Raw genomic sequence first — 18,781 nt, forward strand, 5'->3', positions numbered from 1 at the left:
AAGAACGAGGCAGAGCAGAGGAAACCTGCAACACCTACAGACAAAGGGAAGGAAAAACAAAAGCCAAAGCTGCCCCGCTGCCACCCACAGAACATGCTGGGCAAACTGGGCTCATGGCAACACAGTGGGCAGGGCAGGGAGCTGGGACAGCCTGAAGTTGTGGGGCTGTAGGACTGCCAGGGGGTCTCATCCTCCCCAGTGGTGCCCAGGAAGAAGACAAGGGACCAGAGAGCACCCAAATGGTCCTTGCAAGATGCCCAAGACCTGCCCAAGTCCCTCCCTGTCCCAGATCATCTGTGCAGCACCCACCTGGTGATCAGTACGGATCAAACCACTGGGCTCCCATGGCAGGAGGCACCTCTTAAGCCACCTGTGGTGACAGTAACAATTACTCACTTAAACCTGCTGTCCCAAGGTCCCAGGCAGGCCCCAGGGCTGTCACACTGGGGACTGCACACACAGTGTCCCAGCAGCTGCCTGGTTCTGTTACTGATTCAGCCTGACCAGAGCGATTGCTGGGGCCACCTGAGCTCAGGACACTCAAACACTTCTCTCCACTACCTGCTCTTTAACCCCCCCATTTAAAGATCACATGTCCAGTTGTGCTTGTGTTTTGCTGACTGTGACATGATCCTGGAGAGGTCCTCAACACGAGATCTGCCCCCTTTCCCCCCAGCTATGGGGAGCATTCACTGTGGGTCCAGGCCAGGATGTCACCCCAGGGACCACTCATTGCTTTTGCACCTGAGCCAGAAGTCTCTGAAAAACTGGTTTTGAAACAAAGGTCCCAGAGCTCCTTCCCAGGAGATCATTGTGTGTGTTGGTACTTCCAGGAGCGTGTGAGGGGCTTGAGGCAGCAACCTCTGCTCTCTGTGGGTCAGCAACGAAAATACCAGCCCATCAGGGCAATGGGAGCATGGAGGCAGAAGTAAGTGGGCAGAGCTCTTTCCAGTCAAAGATGAATCAGTTCTTCTCCAGAAGCCCAACTCCATCAACACCCGAGGGAAATGCAGGCTGCCCCTATCAATTCCCTAGGGAATCTAGGAGGGGAAGGAATCTCCTTGCTCTGGGTCTGGGAAGCCAGGCAGGGCCTTGGGGAAGACAGAAGTGGGCAGGGAAGGGGACAGTCCCCTCTCAGCTCAGGCCTCCACTCTTACCATCCTGCTACATCTCACAGCAGGAGAAGAGGGCTGTGCTGAGTTCCTGCAGGGCTGGAGACAAATAACAATCTTATGAAATATTTAATTTTATTGCTGGTGCTTTTGGGGTGAAATGAATAAACTCTGTAAAATAATGTATGGCATGGTTGGGTTTGCAATGGTGTTATGACATTTAAGCTGTCAAAGCAAAACAGAATGTGCATCTGCTCCTCTGGGGCTCTTGTGGGAGCACAATGAATGATCAGCTTGTTCCTGGGGAGCTTCTACTGGTGCTGGAAGTGCACTGGGAGATGGAGCATGGTTTTCTCTGGGCATACAGGCTGCAATCCCACTCTGTGCTGGGATCTCTGGCAGAGAGGGGGACACTGGGTGATGCCACATCCACTTCAGTGGCACTAGAGAATCGATGCCCATCATTGCCAGTGGCAGAACCTGAGGTTGGGGTGGCAGAGCTCAGGGTGTCTGAGGACACCTTTGAAGCCCTGGCCAGGCTGCTGTGGCACCATCTCCCTCGTGTGGGCTGAGCCAACCAGGCATGCCAGTGCCTGCAGACTGGCACACGTGGAGCCAACGGAGGTGCCCACGTGGCAAGAGGCCTCCACCAGCTCACTGCTCTCCCCTCCTGAAGGTGCTACACTCACCGTTGTCAGAGCCCAGTCTTGGGGAGGGAAAACAGCATTTTAGGGGTGCTCTGTCTGAGGATGTGTTTGGAAAGCGTTGCCCTGGGACAAGAGAGCAGTGGTATTGCTCAAGGAGCTCCTCTGGCATTCAGCCTGGTGACATCCCAGAGCAAGGAGGGTGTCTGTCCCCTTCCCCTGTCAGCTCAGGAGCTGGGAGGAGCTCATGAGAAGCGTGTCTTGTGTCATGCAAAGAAACAAGCATATGACAAGCCATCATGGTCTCTGAGAGGGTCCAGCACTGGCAGGGCATGGGTGTTCCTGCTCACATCTGATGGAACTTTCCATTGAAGAGTGTGAGAATGAGACAGGAGCTCTTCTCCAGGCACCTGCTGGTGGCCAAACCCCCTCCCTGGGATGTGGGGAAGGATAAAGCTGGAGAACTTCCCTGCACTTCTGATTTGCTCTCAAGTGGCCTCTCTGGGAATTAAAGACCAGCAGCCAAAGGCCTCCAGGTTAGGACTGTGCTGGTGTTGGACAGGATCCCGTGGGATCAGGTTGGATCTCTGGTCAGCTGCTGTGGGTGCTCCAACTTTTCCCAGCAGGGATGAACCAGGGCCAAGCCAGACCAGCTGCCCACAGTCAGCCCAGCACCGCGCTGAGGAGAGCAGAGCAACCTCCTGCTGATACAGATCCTGCACCTCATTAGCACTAATGAGTGCCTGTCATTAATAGGAAGCCCACACCCCTGCCCAGTGGCAGGAGAGCTACAGGACCAGGAACACTCGAAGGTAAAAAGGATTTGAGTGGTTTTTTCTGGCTCTGCAATATGTTCCTGACTCTTCCAACACACTGTTTCCCTGCAGTGCAGGGATGTGTTCCTGGCAGGATGGGGAGCCTCTCCCAGCCCACGCTCTGCAGAGTTCTGCTCTTTTCCAAGGCCAGGAGGCTCATTTGCCTGTTTGGCTCGCGCTGCTCTGCTGGAGCACCTGCCTTTGTCCCAACTTGCACTGACTGGTCAGGGCTGAGCTGGAAAGATCAGGAAGACACTTTCCCTGAGCACCAGCCTCCTCTCCAGTCGTGTGAGGCACTTGCCATTTGCTCTCATAAAGCGATCAGCCAAAACCACGGTGTAAAGCAGGAATCCAGCCAGAACCAGCCCTCTGTTCGAGGGAGCTCCTCGCTTGATTTTCCCTTGATCAGACGATTCCACAGCCCTCCGGGATGAGTTCTGATCAGCGTCTCTGGCTGGCAGCAGAGCCGGTCCCGGCGAGGCTGCAGCTCCCAGAGAACTCCTCGGCTGACACCTGGTGGAAAAGTGGGAGCAGGGAGCTCCGCTGGATGGAGGCAGCCCTGTCAGCCACCCTGTCCAGCTGCTCCTCTGGGAATTATCCTCGGGGGAGCGGAGCACCCAGGAACTGACAGCCCAGGCTGCAAAGCCAGTGCCACAAGTGATTTACTCCGTGGTACGTGTGGCCTTTCTCTTCTGTAGTGCAAAGTATTCCTCTGTGTGTGAGGAGTCACTGAGGGGGAATTCACTTATTTCTACTTTTATACACTAAAAAAAGCCAAGCAGGTGGAACCCCCTTTGCAGGTTGAACCCCTAACCTTGCAGGAGTGGAAAAGTCACCCTGTATGTCCCATCCCAGCAGTGAGAGGGAGCAAATACAAATCCCCATGGAGGTGCTTTGTGCAGGTGTTTTATGGGGCACAACAGGCAAAGCAGGTGGTGCTGGGAAGGTTTTCTAGGTGTGAATTTGGGGTGGTGGTACCAGTGGTGGGGTTCATCCTGCAGCATGAAATCTTCAAGTTACAGGGAGTTATTCTCACTGCTATCAGTAAGTATTAAAACTTTTCTTATCCCTGCCTTTTCCAAGGTTCTGTGTGTATTGCAAAGTTATTTACTAACATGTGCAGGACTGACAGAAAATAAGGTGAGAACCTGTAGGGCTTACTGTGACAAAATTGTGACAGTGTTAATGGGAGCAGCAGGCAACCTGTCAGGGCCTTGGGCAGAAAGAAATCCCAGCACTGAGGAGTTTGAAAAAAAGGGCAACAGAAAATACCTTTAATAACAAAACACACTTTTTTTTTTTAACAGAGAAATCCTGACAGCAGATCAAGCAGGGGTGAAATGTTCTGAGGCAGCAGCAATTCTGCACACCATGGTGTGGACAGTGCCAATGCTCTGCTGCATCACTCCAGTTCTGTAAAGGCTGGTCAGTAAGACGGTTTTCTTTGTGCCCACCTGGCACAGAAGTGCAGAACAGACTTTGTGCAGGTGTCTGGCTTCACTTCCCACCTGAGGTGCTGGTGGCTCTTCACTGCTCGGCCAGACACTGTTCCAGAGCTGCCATTCCATAGAGGTTGGCCCACTCAGTGCCGTGGTGGGACAGGATCACATCCCTGCATGGCTTACTGGCCGTGGCCAGCTCCACCAGCACGCCCTGGAAAGCAGCGACGAGCTCGAAGTCCAGGGAGGCAGGAGCAGCACGGGCCAGCAGCTCCGAGAGCCCCTCGAGCCAGCGCGCCTGCAGGACCGCCCGCGGCAGCCAGGGGAGCTGCGGGATGCAGGCGGCCAGCGCCTGCATTCCCAGGAACCACAGCTCCCGGATGTCATCCCAGGCGCTCCTGTAGGCAGGAGACACGGCCACGGCCAGGCTGTCGCTGCTGGGATCCGTCTGGGCAGTGTGGGCCTGCGAGAGGAAGGCAATGGTGGCGCTGAAAAACTCCTTGGCAGGTTGTGTTTCCTGAAGGGCTGGGAGAAAAAGGAAGTTAATGATACAGAAAAGATTCTGAGATTAGCTCAGTTGGTTAAAACTTGGTTGGAATAATGCCAAGGTCATGGGTTCAATCCCATATGTGGGCCATTAACTTAAGAGTTGGACTTTATGATCCATGTGGGTCCCTTCCAACTCAGAATAGTCTGTGATTCTGTGAAGGAACTTGCTCAATCCAAGGAGGACCCCGTTATGGGTCTATGTGCAGCAGGGTTTCCAGGGAGAGCAGGAAAACATCCTCCTGCCCTAGAAATCTCTCAATCACAGCCCATCAGCCTGCTGAATATGCTCTACATACTCTTTGCTCCCCCAAATTTTTGGTTTGTCACTTTTCCAATGATAAACTGGACACGTTTCCCTTCTATTTGCTTTCTCCAGTTGCATCTGTGCAGAAAATGTGGGTTTTGCCAGTGGGAAATTCTCTTACCTGTTGACCCTGCAAGGATCCTGGCCAGCATCAGGCCTAGAGTGGCAACATTGGCTGCCAGAACCAGGTGATGCTCCTGGGGCAGCAGAAGTGGAAGAGACTTCATCAACACATCCATCAGGGAGGAAAAGGTTTTGTCTTGCCTAGAGAGAAAGAAATACCCCTGAGACGTTTCCTGAGCAGAGCAAGAAGCACCTGAAAACGTCAAGGTTAGATGTAATGGAATTGGGGTTGAAAAAGGAACACCCTTTTCAGTGTGTTAACAGATCCTCATGTTCACTGCACAGCCTCTTTCTTCCCACTGCCAACCTTAGAGCTCTGTTCCTTCCCACAGCCTTGTTACCTGACCAGGTCTGGAGCAGTCACAACCAGGTTGAGGAAAATCCCACACGTGGTCTGCAGGCTCATTTCTGTGCTCGTCAGGGGCGTTGGGGCTGCAGGCTCAGAGGTCAGAACCTCCCACTGATGGAGGAAGTACTCACACAGCAGTGCTGGTGCCCCTTCAGAGACCAGGATGTCCCGAGGCTTGTCCTCTGCTGTCAAATGGCAAAAACCAGGCAGCAGAAACCTGGAAGGGGAAAGAAATTGGAAGCATGAGGTAGAATGGGTCTAAACCCTGCATTTACATCCATGTGGGGGAGAAAAACCCCTGGAATTGGCACTGCAGGGAGAATGGGAAGTGGAAAAATATTAGAGCAGGGCTCTGCTAAAGTGCAACAACTCTGTGCATAAAATACTCACCTCAGAGCATCTTGGGGTAAGGCAGAGCCCTCGGGGCTGCCCAGCTCTGCCTGGGCAAGACTCACAGCTGGGCTGCCCTCCTTGAAAAGCTTCCTGGCATAATGAACAAGGAAGGGCAAGAGCTCACAGATCTCTTGCTTGAGGGAGGATGTTTCCTCTGCCATCCAGGCTCCAAGGACTCGAACAGAGGCAAATATGAAAGGATCTTGTAGCTCCTCTTGTTTAACCTGTATGAAGAAAGCAAAGTGGCACATTAGGGGTCACTGTGCATCCAACTACCACAGTGGGCCAAGAAGCACATTCTGCTCTATGCACAGACAGCTCCAAAACCAGCTCTTCATTAAAATCCCTGCATTACCTGTCTCAAGTAGAATATCACAGCTCCAAATGCCTCCTCCATAATCCTCATGAGCTGCACTTTTTGCACCTCATCCAGCTGCGGGCTCTCTTCCCTCAGGCACTCCTGGATCCCCATCTCCATGAGGACATAGCAGGCTGTCACCACTTCTTTTTTGCCCTCCACCTCCACAGGATCCAGATCCTCCAGGCTCAGGCGGACCTCCACACAAGCCAGGTTCACCAGCAAGGCAAGGAACTTGCTGCCAGCTCTCCCTGCTGGGATCCACTCTGCCCCACAGGCCTGCACGAGGCTGGCTGTGAGCTTCAGTGCAGGGTCCCGCTGTGACTGGCTGAGTTTGCTGCCCAGAATGTCAGCCAGCCCTCTGTAAACCCTGTGGAGGCACTCAGAGCCCTGCGAGTCCTGTGTGAGCGGAGCTGACAGGGGGATGAAGTGAGGCAGAACCTCACACAGCTCAAATTTGGTCATGTCTTCAGCCTTGAGGAAATCACTGGACAACTTGCTGAGCACAGCCAGGAGCTGTGGAGAGTCTCTCTGCCAGCACTTGGCCTCTGCTATGGCCAACAGCCCCTTGAGCAGCGTCAGGGCACGGTCAGAGCCGTGACCACCACTCAGGTAGGCCTGGCACAGGGCAGACACTGTCCCTTTGGCCACCAGCTCCCTGGGGCCCCTGGGGGTGGCCAGGATGGCGCTCAGACACTGGTACACATCATCAATCATGGATGTGCTGTCAGGGTCACAGGAGGAAAGCAGGACCTCGTTGAAGGTGGGGATTTTGCAGAGGACCTGGGAGTGCCCAGCCAGCTGTGGGTCGGTGCAGAAGCAGGCGAGCAGTGTGAGCCCCAGGGCACGGAAGGTGTGTGGGGGGCAGCCAGGCGGGGGCTGCCGGGAGCTCAGCAGGCGGGTCGGGAACGTGAATCCAATCGCCTCGAAGATCTGGCGGCGGGTCTTGGCGTCCACCTCTCCGGCTCTGACTGCTTTGGTCACCTGTGAGGAGAGCCAGAGGTGAGGGTGAGCACAGCAAGGGGGTTTGCTGCACACCTTGAGTGTTGTGTTCAGTTCTGGGCCCCTCAGGTCAGGAAAGAGATTGAGAGGCTGGAGTGGAGCCAGAGAAGAGCAACGAGGCTGGAGAAGGGACTGGATGTGGCTCTGAGTGTCCTCTGAAACGCCTCCAGGGACAGAGAATCCACCATGTCTTGATCCAACCCTACTGTGAGCAGGGACAGAGAATCCAACATGTCTTGATCCAACCCCACTGTGATCACCAGCCCATGGCATGAAGTGCCATGGGCTGGTGATCACAGTGGGGTTGGATCAAGGGTTGGACTTGGTGATCTCAGAGGTCTCTTCCAACCCAACTGAGAAGAGCAACGAGGCTGGAGAAGGGACTGGAGCACAAGTGCTGTGGGGAGAGGCTGAGGGAGCTGGGGGTGTTCAGCCTGGAGAAGAGGAGGCTCAGAGGTGACCTCAGCACTGTCTGGAACTCCCTGAAGGGAAGTTCTGGCCAGGTGGGGGTTGGTCTCTTCTCCCAGGCACTCAGCAATAGGACAAGGGGGCACGATGGGCTCAAGCTCTGCCAGGGGAGGTTTAGGTTGGATATCAGGAAGAAATTCTTTGCAGAGAGAGTGCTCAGGGATTGGAATGGGCTGCCCAGAGAGGGGGTGGATTCCCCATCCCTGGAGGTTTTTCAGCTGAGCTTGGCCGTGGCACTGAGTGCCATGATCTGGTAAAGGGACTGGAGTTGGACCACGGGTTGGACTTGATGATCTCAGAGGTCTTTTCCAACCCAATCCATTCTATGATTCTATGATTGACAGGACTAGATGGGTACATCAGAAGCCTGAACAACTTTTAATCAGCACAGGGGAGTACCCACAGAGCAGGCACTCGGTCCAGGCACTCACCCAGGGGTGTTCCAGTGTGGCAGCACTGCCTGACCCTCCACACGCCCAGCCCAGGCCCCCTCACTTTGCTGAGGGCAACCCCCAAGCCCTGACGCAGCTCTCTCCGAGCTCCCAGTTCCCATCTCCCGTGTCCAGCGGGGGGTGCGGCCTCCTCTTTGCCCGCCCTCGCTGTTCCTTACCAGGAGCAGCGCCGCGAACTGCTCGCTGTCGTTCCTCGCGTCTCTGAGCACACCGAGGCACCGCTTCAGCGTGGCGTGTCCATCCCCGGAGTCCGAGGCCATGGTCGGGAAGCGAGGATGAGGGACAAGGCGGGGGGACACACCAGCAGCCTCCTCTCAGCCCCTTCCCTCAAGGCTCCAGCCCTTCCCCTCACTGCTCCGGTCTCTTTCCCTCACAGTTCCAATCCCTTTCCCTCCCGGCGCCCCTCCCGTGGTCACGTGCCGCCCTTCCAGCCAATCAGCGCGCCGCTTCCGCGCCGCCAGCCAACCGCCTGCCGTCTTGTTGGGCGGTGCACGAAGCCACCGCCTCCGCCGCGGAACTGTGGGCAAATCACCTGTGGCTGCGCGGCCTCCGCGCCCGCCCCGTGCGGTGTCACCGGGGCCGGCGGGGGGACACGAGCGGTGCCACCGGCACTGGCACGGCCCCGGCACTGCCCCGGCACGGCCCGACCGCGGCGGAGCGGCCGTTCAGCTTCCTGGTAAGGGTGCGCTGGCGCTGCCATGGCCGCGGGCGGGGAGGCCGCGCTGCCCCCGGGCCTGCCGCGCTGGAGCCGCGCCCGGGGCCCGGTGCCCACCTGAGGAGCCGCCGAGGAGTCGCCCAGCCTCGCCATGAGCCCCTGGTACGTGGTTCTTCTCCCTGCCGCCCCCCGAGGGGCCCGGCCGGGCCCGGGGGGCTCCGGGGCGGGTTGGGCCCGGAGGGCTGAGTGGGGCCCGGGAAGTTTCCTCGGTGACCTGTTGGCTGAGCGACCACAGGTTTGCTTTTCCCCGCTTTAGAGTTTCCCTCCCGTGTCCGTTCCTGCCCTGCTGGGTGGAATTCCTCGAGGGGTAACAAGCGCTGGGTGTTTAAGCCGCTGTTATCTGGCTATAACACCATTCCCTGTTACTGCATCCCCTGTTCCAATATTCCCTGTAACACCGTTCCCTGTTACAATATTCTCTGTTACAATATTCCCTCTGGATCCTTCAGAGCCCGCAGGTTTAATGCCCGCTTAGTGCCTAAGGATGCTCCGTGGCTCCTTAAAAATCGTTAATATTCAGCACCTATGAAATAATTACTGTTTTCCTACCGCACCGCCCTAGCGGTGGTTGCCTTTAATCAGCACACGAGGCTGTGAAAGAGCCTTTGGCATCTGGAAATCTGAGATGTTTGGTGGTCCCTGCCCTGTGGAGCAAAATAAGAGGCAAACCAGGGCTGCTGTTGTTCTGCTTCTGGCTGACACCAGGGTGGCATCGCTGGGTAAATGTGCTGGATTTGTCTGTGTTACCCTTTGCTGCTGCTGGTCTGTCCATTCCTGGGGTGTATTTGGAACCCCAAACTTCCCCAGTGCCTGTCCAGAATCCAGCAGGCTGTGATACTGGATGGAAAAGTGGGGTCTGGAGGAGCCAAGCCACGCTGGGAGCTGTGCCAGCCCTTATTTTATTTTGGTGTCACACACTGATAGTTCCTGAGCAGCAGCTGGACTGGTCACACCAGATAAAACTTCCCTTTCCCTCCACAACGAGCCCTTCACGCTGTCCCTGGATCTGTGCAGGGACATTTCATCTGCCAGGGGATGTTTTGTGCTTCATGCCCTCGTGTTTCTAGAACTCACAGAGGCCATGGAGAAGAGCTTGGAAGTCAAATCCAGCATCAGCACCCTGTTCCTGTCACGATACTGCCTGGGAAGAGTTGTGAGGGAGTTGGGAATTGTGCAGCTGTTCTACCTGTGTGTTTGCCTGTGTGCCTTGTGCTCCTCAGCAGGTGAGTCAGCTCTTCTCTCTGACACTCTGTCTGTGGGTTTGTGTGATATTTACCCCTCTCATTTGTTCAAAATACTCTGAAACTGAAATGTTTTGCTGGTAAATGTTGTAGCTTTGGTTTTGTTTTCATTGCATTTTTTAAACTAAAAGCATTTGGGGGTTTTTTAAACCAAAACCAAACAAAACCTTAAAAGTTACTAAATGAGCTCTCAAAAGTGTAGCCTGTATCTCAGAGAGAGCTTTCCCTCGCCTTGTTTTATGCCAAAATGAACAAATAATAATCTGGAAAATATTCTAAGGAATCCTCACAGCAATTTGGAAAGGCAGGAATGTTTTTTAGCCCTCAGATACTTCACTCTCTCCCCAAGCTCAGTCTGTCAATAATCTTTATTTGCCTACAGGCAACGGTTATGTTTGATTTTTTTATTTCCTGCTCAAACTTGAGTAACCAACGTCCTGCTCAAGTAAATAACCAAGTCAGTGGCTTGGATGGAAGTTTTCCTGTACTGGATTTGGTGGGGTTTGGTTTGGGAATGGGGTTTTGCTTTGTTTCCCAGTAATGTGTCCTCCAGATTGTTGGAGCATCCCTGTTGTCTCACAGGACCTCCCTGGACAGTTCCCAGTGGCAGATTTAATTAAGCTAATGAGCTGTGTGACCTTAACCAGCTAATTTAGTACCTGGAAAGACAGATTTGTGTTCCTGGTCCTAGCAAAGGGTTCTCAGCACTGTGTGCTTGGATGGTGCATATTCCATGTCTTGTGGGCATTTCCTGTCCTCAGTAATATCTTGGAAGTTCAGTTTTGGAGCTCTGTGTCCCTCCTAGAGGGTGTTCCAGAACATGCTGGTGTGTTTGAGGGAGAGTTCAAACCAGGACCCACAGAGTCATAAAGGCTGGAAAACACCTCTGAGATCATCAAATCCAACCATTAAATGAATGAAAATTCCATTAAAATAAGGTTGTTGCGTGTGCAGGAATAAATATAATCATGTGGATGTAGTTACCCTGATGGGGACACTTTTTCCATTGCAGAGGTTTTGTTATTTTGGTCTTGTTTGTGTCACTCAGGCAGTGAAGTTTGGGAGACTGAGGAGTTATGGCTGCCTGGAAATGAGTGTGGTCATGTGGAGTTACGCAAGGGCAGCTCTGCTGACACAACTGGCTGACGTGGGGCAGGGCTGAAAGCTCCACACAGTCAAGTCTTTAATCATTAACCTGATACCAGGCAGGATCAACTGCCTGAGCAAGTCTGTGAACCTGAGGGGATTAATATAAGAGATTGAGGGGCTGAAGCAGGTCCAGAGAAGAGCAACGAGGCTGGAGAAGGGACTGGATGTGGCACTGAGTGTCCTCTGAAACACCTTCAGGGACAGAGAATCCAACATGTCTTGATCCAACCCCACTGTGAGCAGGGACAGAGAATCCAACATGTCTTGATCCAACCCTACTGTGAGCAGGGACAGAGAATCCAACATGTCTTGATCCAACCCTACTGTGAGCAGGGACAGAGAATCCAACATGTCTTGATCCAACCCCACTGTGATCACCAGCCCAGGGCACAGAGTGCCCTGGGCTGGTGATCACAGTAGGGTTGGATCAAGGGTTGGTGATCTCAGAGGTCTCTTCCAACCCAAGTGAGAAGAGAAGAGCAATGAGGCTGGAGAAGGGACTGGAGCACAAGTGCTGTGGGGAGAGGCTGAGGGAGCTGGGGGTGTTCAGCCTGGAGAAGAGGAGGCTCAGAGGTGACCTCAGCACTGTCTGGAACTCCCTGAAGGGAAGTTCTGGCCAGGTGGGAGTTGGTCTCTTCTCCCAGGCACTCAGCAATAGGACAAGGGGGCACGATGGGCTCAAGCTCTGCCAGGGGAAATTGAAGTTGGAGATCAGAAAAAAATTCTTTGCAGAGAGAGTGCTCAGGGATTGGAATGGGCTTCCCAGAGAGGGGGTGGATTCCCCATCCCTGGAGGTTTTTCAGCTGAGCTTGGCCGTGGCACTGAGTGCCATGATCTGGTAAAGGGACCGGAGTTGGACCAAGGGTTGGACTTGATGATTTCAGAGGTCTTTTCCAACCCAATCCATTCTATGATTCTGTTATTCCTGTGTTGTTCCATTCCCCTGGAGCTGCATCCCTGGGGCAGGAATTCCTGATTTCTTGAGAAGAGCAGTGTTTGCTGCACTGACAGGACAAAAGCAATATGGAGAAGTGACTAAGCACCCCCCTGTGTGTGTGTCTTGTGACTTGTGTGGTGCTGGACTTAGGGGGGATTTGTCCTCAGGGACGTTCCTGCTTTTCACAGATTAAATGAAATTCCTGCTTTCCAGAGATTAAATTAAATTCCTGCTTTCCAGAGATGAAATACAAATGTAGACTCAGGAGCTCTGCTTTCTGCCACAGAACTTAGAGCTGTCTGAATGTTTGATGCCCACCAGAGACCATGAAACTTGAAAATGAGAAGTGAAAATCAGTACATTTCTGTGGAAAATGCACATCTGAAATGCTGGGCTGGTGTGCTGGGAGTTGTTGGTTCACTTCAGTCATTCCTGAGAGTTATCTGAGTTTTAAGCTGTCCATGTAAAGCAATTCAGAAACCATATTGGCTAATTTCAAATAAACACATCCCAGCTGGGCATTAGCAGAGTTCTGGAAATGAAATCTGGTCAAAATATTGTTCAAATCTTGTTTTAGCAGAATGTTCTCAGCATGGTAGTGTTGTGTCATCTGGGCTAAGTCATGGTTCTGGCACACTGAGGAGATGCTTGTGGGGATTCAGGCTTTACATTTTAGATGAGTAAATATAATACTTGTGTTATGTGGAGATTTCTCACAAGAGGGATCTTCCCTGGGAACATTTTTCTCTTAAATGTGCCCCTTTCTGTTTGTGCTCCAGTTCTAAGCCTGAAACTGCTGCTGAATTTCACTGGTTCTGTATCAAGCCTTAATTTGAGTGTGAGCCAGGGCTGACATCTGAGGAGAGATGGATGAGGAGGGATTTTAGGGGTGTGGGAAGTAGCACATTTCCCTTGTGCACATGGACAGTGCTTGACTTTTAACAGAAAGTGAAGTTTTTAGGCAAAACTGAGTCTGAGTGGATAATATCCTGCTGAAATTCACAGGAATTGTCTTACTCTTCTATTTGTTGTTGTTTCTCCAAGTCTGTGTGTACATACAGATGGGTTTGTGTGTACACACATTCCATACCCCCTTCTAATTGCAGCCCCATCATGTTGGTGCCAGGTGCCTGTCCCTGGCAGTGCCTGTGACACAAGGACTGTCAGGGATGTCAGTCCAAGCATTTCAAGGCATCTCTTCTGCCCCAGGACTTGATCACTGATCATAGATGCATTCTCAACCAGGATATAATTTTAATTCAGACTTTATTTTAGTAGTTCCCCACTTTTGTTGTGTTCAAGAACTCTGCTCTTGACAAGGAGCCAGATCTGGAGCATATTCTCCAGCTGCACTACTCCCAGTCCAGCAACAACATGGTTTGTAATCTTCCAGTGACCTATTATCCCTTGGATGCTGAACACAGCACAAGTCTAACAGCCCCATAGGTCATTAGGCTATTTTTAGGGAGTCCTTAATCTGCAGAGCTCTGAATTTTGGAAGCCTTTAATCCATTGATCCCTGCAAGCACTCTAAATTTTCATGCCAAGAAAAAAAAACCCATATGCAAAGCAGTTGCTGCTTTACTGCAGAGCTGAGGCCTGAAGTAACTTGACTCTTGACAGAAATTATGTCAAATGTTTGGGATTTTGTAATGAAAGACACTTATGGTGGAGCAGGTGGTGAGGCTTGGCCTTGCAGACCCCTTTTCTAGAAGGTGTAACAACTTCCATGTGGAGCCAACTCAGTCCAAAAAGGCAAATTCTCAATTATCAGTGTGGAAGAGTTAATAATCCCTTTGTACACTCCACCAATCCTGTGTCACTCTTTCCAGAGTTCTTCAAGGTAAGCTTTGGGCAGAGAGGAAAGGCTGTTGCTGGTTAGAGTAGGGAACTGCACTTGGGATTTCTGGGTTCAGTTTCTGTCCCTAAACTTGCTATGTGACCTTGGCCTTGCTGCTCAGTCTGTGTCTTACAGACAGGAGTGTTTCTGTCTTCACTGCTGTTGTAGATGGTTGTCACTCCATTGCTGTTGGAAAGGGTGGGAACAGCAGATTGTTGCTTAAAATCTTGGGTAAATGCTGGATAACGAGGCCAGATACAGATTGAGAAGCCCCATTTGCTCTCCTGTCCCCTCTGTCCCACATTACTCCAGTGCCCTGAATTCCTCTTGACATGAATGATGAGAATCCACTGTCCAGTGCTTTAAAGGACTGAGAATTGTCTGTTTGTGTTCTCCAGAAGCAAACTGGAATGGATCTAAATGTGAGCCGGGGAGGATCCTGCGTGGTGGCCGTTTGAGGTCGTGGGCAGATCACCATTTGCAGCTTCTGGAAGGGTTCCACACTCTGCAGTCCTGCCAGGCCACCTGCTGCCAGCGCCCCACCTGTGATGCCTTTTGGTTCTTGGAAAACATGTGCATCCAGGTGAACTGCACCCTGCCTGGCACGTGCCAGCCCAACAGGACTGGCTTGTCGGGCTCAGTTTTGGTGTTTTTAAAGAAATCCAAAAGCACAGAGCACTTGTTAAACTTTCCAGTGGAAGGTGAGGTGAAGACCTTGTTTCACAAGTGGTTGGACTGGGACATCCCTGTCCAGAGGCAAAAAAGACTGAGGAGATCATTCCAGAAATGGAGCCTGGCAGGGGACAGGGTGGAATTCCTGCCCAGGGATCCAGCAGTGACCTCCAGCAGATCCAGCAGCCATGGGAGCAACACGGAGCACTTCAAGGATGAGGTGCTGAGGCACTTGGTGGCAGCCAGAGCTGCTCCTGAGAAAGAAAATCAGAAGGAAGAGTTGCTGAAAACTGGACAGAATCCAGGAAAGCAGAACTCCAAAAGCCCATTCCCTCCTAGGAGCAATAATGTGACCAGGTCAAGGGATGCTGATGGTGACTTGCCCCAGGTAAGTGTCATTGGTGGGGCTGCCTGGGACAGCTGTCCCCTCCTTGCTCTGCCTTTGGGTAGATTTTGACTTGAAACTGCCCAGCTGATGGGATGCCTTTTCAGGATACCTGTCCTCAGCCTCCTGTCAACAAAGGAAGGCCAACAGTTTGGGGTTTTGTTTGGTTTTTGGGGGTAAGGTTCCCCCCCTGCCTTTTCTTTGCTGGGATAAACTGTCTTTGGGAAGGTGAGGAGAGATGGAATCCACGATAATGCTTATCCTTCCTGTAATCACACCAAGTGCTTGCCAGAGGATCAGCAAAGGTGAGATGTGATGCCAGTGGGAAGTGTCTGGAGATGAAAAGTGTTACCTGTAAAAATACCTCTTCAGATCCACACAATAGAATAAGCTGTTTTCCTTTGAATGCTGCATTCAGGCAGTTAAATGTATTATTTTATAGACTCATGCATAGAGCTCCTAGTGCACTTTGATGTCAATCTGCCTGCTTGAGTTGGCCTCTTACTGCCAACTTTTTTGTTCTCTTTTTGAAGAGTCTTCAGCTTCTCAAATCCACCAGAGCTTACCTTGGCACTGGGTGAATGAAATCAGTTCAGCCTCTACTGCAGACTCACACAGTGTTAAGCCAGTAAATCTCAGTGTTGAAGAGAATTTGGCATATTTGAGTTGTTAAGTGATGTTTGTATTTTTACATCCGTAAATAACTTTTTCAGCCTTACCCTACAAAAAAACCTTGTGATGCTGAAGTAGTAAGAATTTGACTTTATGAAACTGTCCCTTAAATAGCTTTTGCCATGTTTCAAGGGTTTGGCACTGTACAAACCTGATGCCTCTGTTTCTGTAGATGTGACTGAATTTGTTTGTCCTCTTTTATTCAAACCTTGGTTGCAGGTAGGGCTGGGACTGGCCTGACTCACCACCCTGGAGCAGGATGTGGCCAGCAGCCAAGGGACAGAGCTGTGTGAAATCAGACACTCAAACCTCACAAATGTTGGATTTTTCAGAACCCCACAGCATTTAGGGCTGACTCAAGAGCTCAGCTGTCTCTCCCCTGCAATGCTGCAGCATTTCCACCCTCCCCATCCCTGGAGGTTTTTAACCTGAGCTTGGCCATGGCACTGAGTGCCATGATCTGGTAAAGGGACTGGAGTTGGACCAAGGGTTGGACTTGATGATCTCGGAGGACTTTTCCAACCCAATCCATTCTATGATTCTGTGATTCTATGGATGTGGCACTGAGTGAGAATCCACCATGTCTTGATCCAACCCTACTGTGATCACCATGTCTTGATCCAACCATGTCTTGATCCAACCCTACTGTGATCACCATGTCTTGATCCAACCATGTCTTGATCCAACCCTACTGTGATCACCATGTCTTGATCCAACCATGTCTTGATCCAACCCTACTGTGATCACCATGTCTTGATCCAACCATGTCTTGATTCAACCCTACTGTGATCACCATGTCTTGATCCAACCATGTCTTGATCCAACCATGTCTTGATCCAACCATGTCTTGATCCAACCATGTCTTGATCCAACCATGTCTTGATCCAACCCTACTGTGATCACCATGTCTTGATCCAACCATGTCTTGATTCAACCCTACTGTGATCACCATGTCTTGATCCAACCATGTCTTGATCCAACCATGTCTTGATCCAACCCTACTGTGATCACCATGTCTTGATCCAACCATGTCTTGATTCAACCCTACTGTGATCACCATGTCTTGATCCAACCATGTCTTGATCCAACCCTACTGTGATCCAACCATGTCTTGATCCAACCATGTCTTGATCCAACCATGTCTTGATCCAACCCTACTGTGATCACCATGTCTTGATCCAACCATGTCTTGATTCAACCCTACTGTGATCACCATGTCTTGATCCAACCATGTCTTGATCCAACCATGTCTTGATCCAACCCTACTGTGATCACCAGCCCAGGGCACTCTGTGCCCTGGGCTGGTGATCACAGTGGGGTTGGATCAAGGGTTGGACTTGCTGATCTCAGAGGTCTTTTCCAACCCAATCAATTCTATGATTCTGTGAAGTGCAGCTCAGCTGGTGGGCAGGGCTGCAGCAGCACTGCAGCACTTCTGCAGACACACTGGCAAAGGCTGGATGGAGGCAGGAGTGTTGCAACAGAGCCAGAGAGCTCATTCCTGCCCTCACATCACACCCCCTGTTTGGCTCCTGCTGTTACACTTCCTGCTAGTGCTGGGTGCTTTGTACTCCATGAGGAACAAGAAAAGGTCCCTTCTCAGACATGGCATTTAGTGCAGACAAGGGCACCATGTAAGGTGGAAAGAGCCCATTTTGTAAATTCAGATTAAATTAAAAAAAATACAAGAAAATTCTGGAATACAGGTATTTTTGTCTCAAGTAGCTTAGGCTCAGTGTGGATTCTGATGCACATCCCACTCTAGTCCATCTTACAGACAGAAACAAGACTCTTAGTCAAGGAGATCAGGCCATTTGTCCCAGGCCAAAGGCATTTAGGGGTCAGAATCAACAGTCACATTCACTCAGGCCAATGTGCTACTTATGTCTATTTTCTAACCTAATAAGATAGGACAGCTGGCAAACTTCTACTCTCCTTCTCGTTTCTCCCCAAGAATGAAATCCTGTTCTTTACTTTAAAGAATTCTGAGTTATGGAGCAAAGATAAGAAATGTCTCAGCTCGAAAGCATTAGAGGCATTTTTGACTGTTTTGTTGCCCCAGGCAAAGCTTATCTAATTTGAGCTCTCCACAGACACTTGGCTGTCAATTCATCCTAAGACTTTTGGAAGGAAGAGGATCTCTCTTAACTGTAAAGTGGGGGTTTTTAGGCATTAAAAGTGAGTTAAAGAAGCATCCAGCTCACTGGAAATATTACCAAGGAAAGTGGGGACTCTGCTGTGGCCAAGGAGTGGATGTCGTGACTCTTGTTCTTCTGGGTGGATTCTTGAGAAGAAAAAAATATTTTCTTTAGTGGTAAGAAGTCATGTAGACCTTCTGTTCCTGTACCTTTCCTGAAGTGTCTGTTTCATGTGTCTTGAGTTCCAGCCTGGCTGTTCCCCTCTTTCCTGGCAGCATTTCAAACTTTTATCTTGGTGAAAAGGAGTCATTCCCTGAGTTGGGCAGTTCAGAGTGGGTGGAAGGTGATACAGGTTGGGACAACCAGCTGCCCTGAGGCCACCCATAAAGAGCAGCATGCCAGGCTTTGCCTGCATGGATTCCAGGGAATCCACAGTTTTGTTAAAGTAAGCCCATTAACAAGTAACCAAATAAAGAAAAACACTTATGTCTGTAATGCAAACAAATAGTGTTTGGTTTGTTGGTCCATAAAGCTCAGATGTTAATCAAACAATTGGTTTAAATTCTTAGACTGAAAGTGAGCTAAGATATGGTGAGAGAAATTATTTGCCCAGGGCTGGAAAAAAAAAAAAGCCCTGCAGAGAAGCCTTGAGTGCCTTCCCTGCTGCTCCTGGCTCAACTGCTCAGTGTGGGCACCACAGCTTTATTTTCACAACCAACATTTAGTGTTTTCTAAAGCCCAGCCCAGTTACTGACCAGGATGTTGCCCACCGTGGTCTGAAGTGTTTTCCCAGTTCCTGTTTCCTGGACTGGATGCCAACAAGCTTGGGAGTATTTCCTTCAGTATGAGCTTTTGATCACTCCTCTAATGGGGAGTAGTGGTGGGAAATTCAGCTCCAAAGCACTTTCTGAGTCAAAGATGGTAAATTGTTCCATTTTAAATATTTAGCAGCTGTTCTCAAAATAGACTTAGAGCAATGAAATGTGCTACACACATGGACTTCATGGTGGAGGGTAAATTGTCA

General features: G+C 51.0%; 2 protein-coding genes across 3 annotated transcripts in view; one reads left to right on the plus strand and one right to left on the minus strand.

The window, feature by feature from the left end:
* Positions 1–3,822: 3,822 nt before the first annotated feature.
* On the minus strand, positions 3,823–8,402 carry NCDN (neurochondrin). The gene is made up of 6 exons (XM_071576674.1): positions 8,167–8,402; positions 6,084–7,070; positions 5,726–5,952; positions 5,328–5,552; positions 4,985–5,127; positions 3,823–4,535 (listed from the first exon to the last, which is right to left on the minus strand). Exons 1-6 carry the CDS (start codon positions 8,266–8,268, stop codon positions 4,099–4,101), a joined length of 2,121 nt encoding a protein of 706 aa, XP_071432775.1. The 5' UTR covers positions 8,269–8,402; the 3' UTR covers positions 3,823–4,098.
* A 120-nt stretch (positions 8,403–8,522) lies between these two features.
* The window catches only part of KIAA0319L (KIAA0319 like), a 31,135-nt gene continuing 20,876 nt past the window's right edge, over positions 8,523–18,781 (plus strand). For both annotated transcript variants that reach the window (XM_071576567.1, XM_071576568.1), the window contains exons 1-3: positions 8,523–8,825; positions 9,791–9,946; positions 14,289–14,950. In XM_071576567.1, the coding sequence (XP_071432668.1) occupies positions 9,805–9,946; positions 14,289–14,950 (804 nt within the window). In that variant the 5' untranslated portion in view covers positions 8,523–8,825; positions 9,791–9,804. The remainder of the gene's footprint in view (positions 8,826–9,790; positions 9,947–14,288; positions 14,951–18,781) is intronic.

Source organism: Pithys albifrons, chromosome 24, assembly GCF_047495875.1.
Source record: "Pithys albifrons albifrons isolate INPA30051 chromosome 24, PitAlb_v1, whole genome shotgun sequence".
Classification (NCBI taxonomy): Eukaryota; Metazoa; Chordata; class Aves; order Passeriformes; family Thamnophilidae; genus Pithys; species Pithys albifrons.

What these genes read in the sequence shown, in the direction of transcription:
- NCDN (XM_071576674.1), bottom strand. Translation starts at nt 8,268, where the DNA reads ATGGCCTCGGACTCCGGGGATGGACACGCCACGCTGAAGCGGTGCCTC. An exon ending in AGTTCGCGGCGCTGCTCCTG is followed by an intron (nt 7,071 to 8,166) that starts GTAAGGAACAGC and finishes CTCTCCTCACAG; the next exon opens with GTGACCAAAGCAGTCAGAGC. An exon ending in ACTGCTCCAGACCTGGTCAG is followed by an intron (nt 5,128 to 5,327) that starts GTAACAAGGCTG and finishes CTTTCTCTCTAG; the next exon opens with GCAAGACAAAACCTTTTCCT.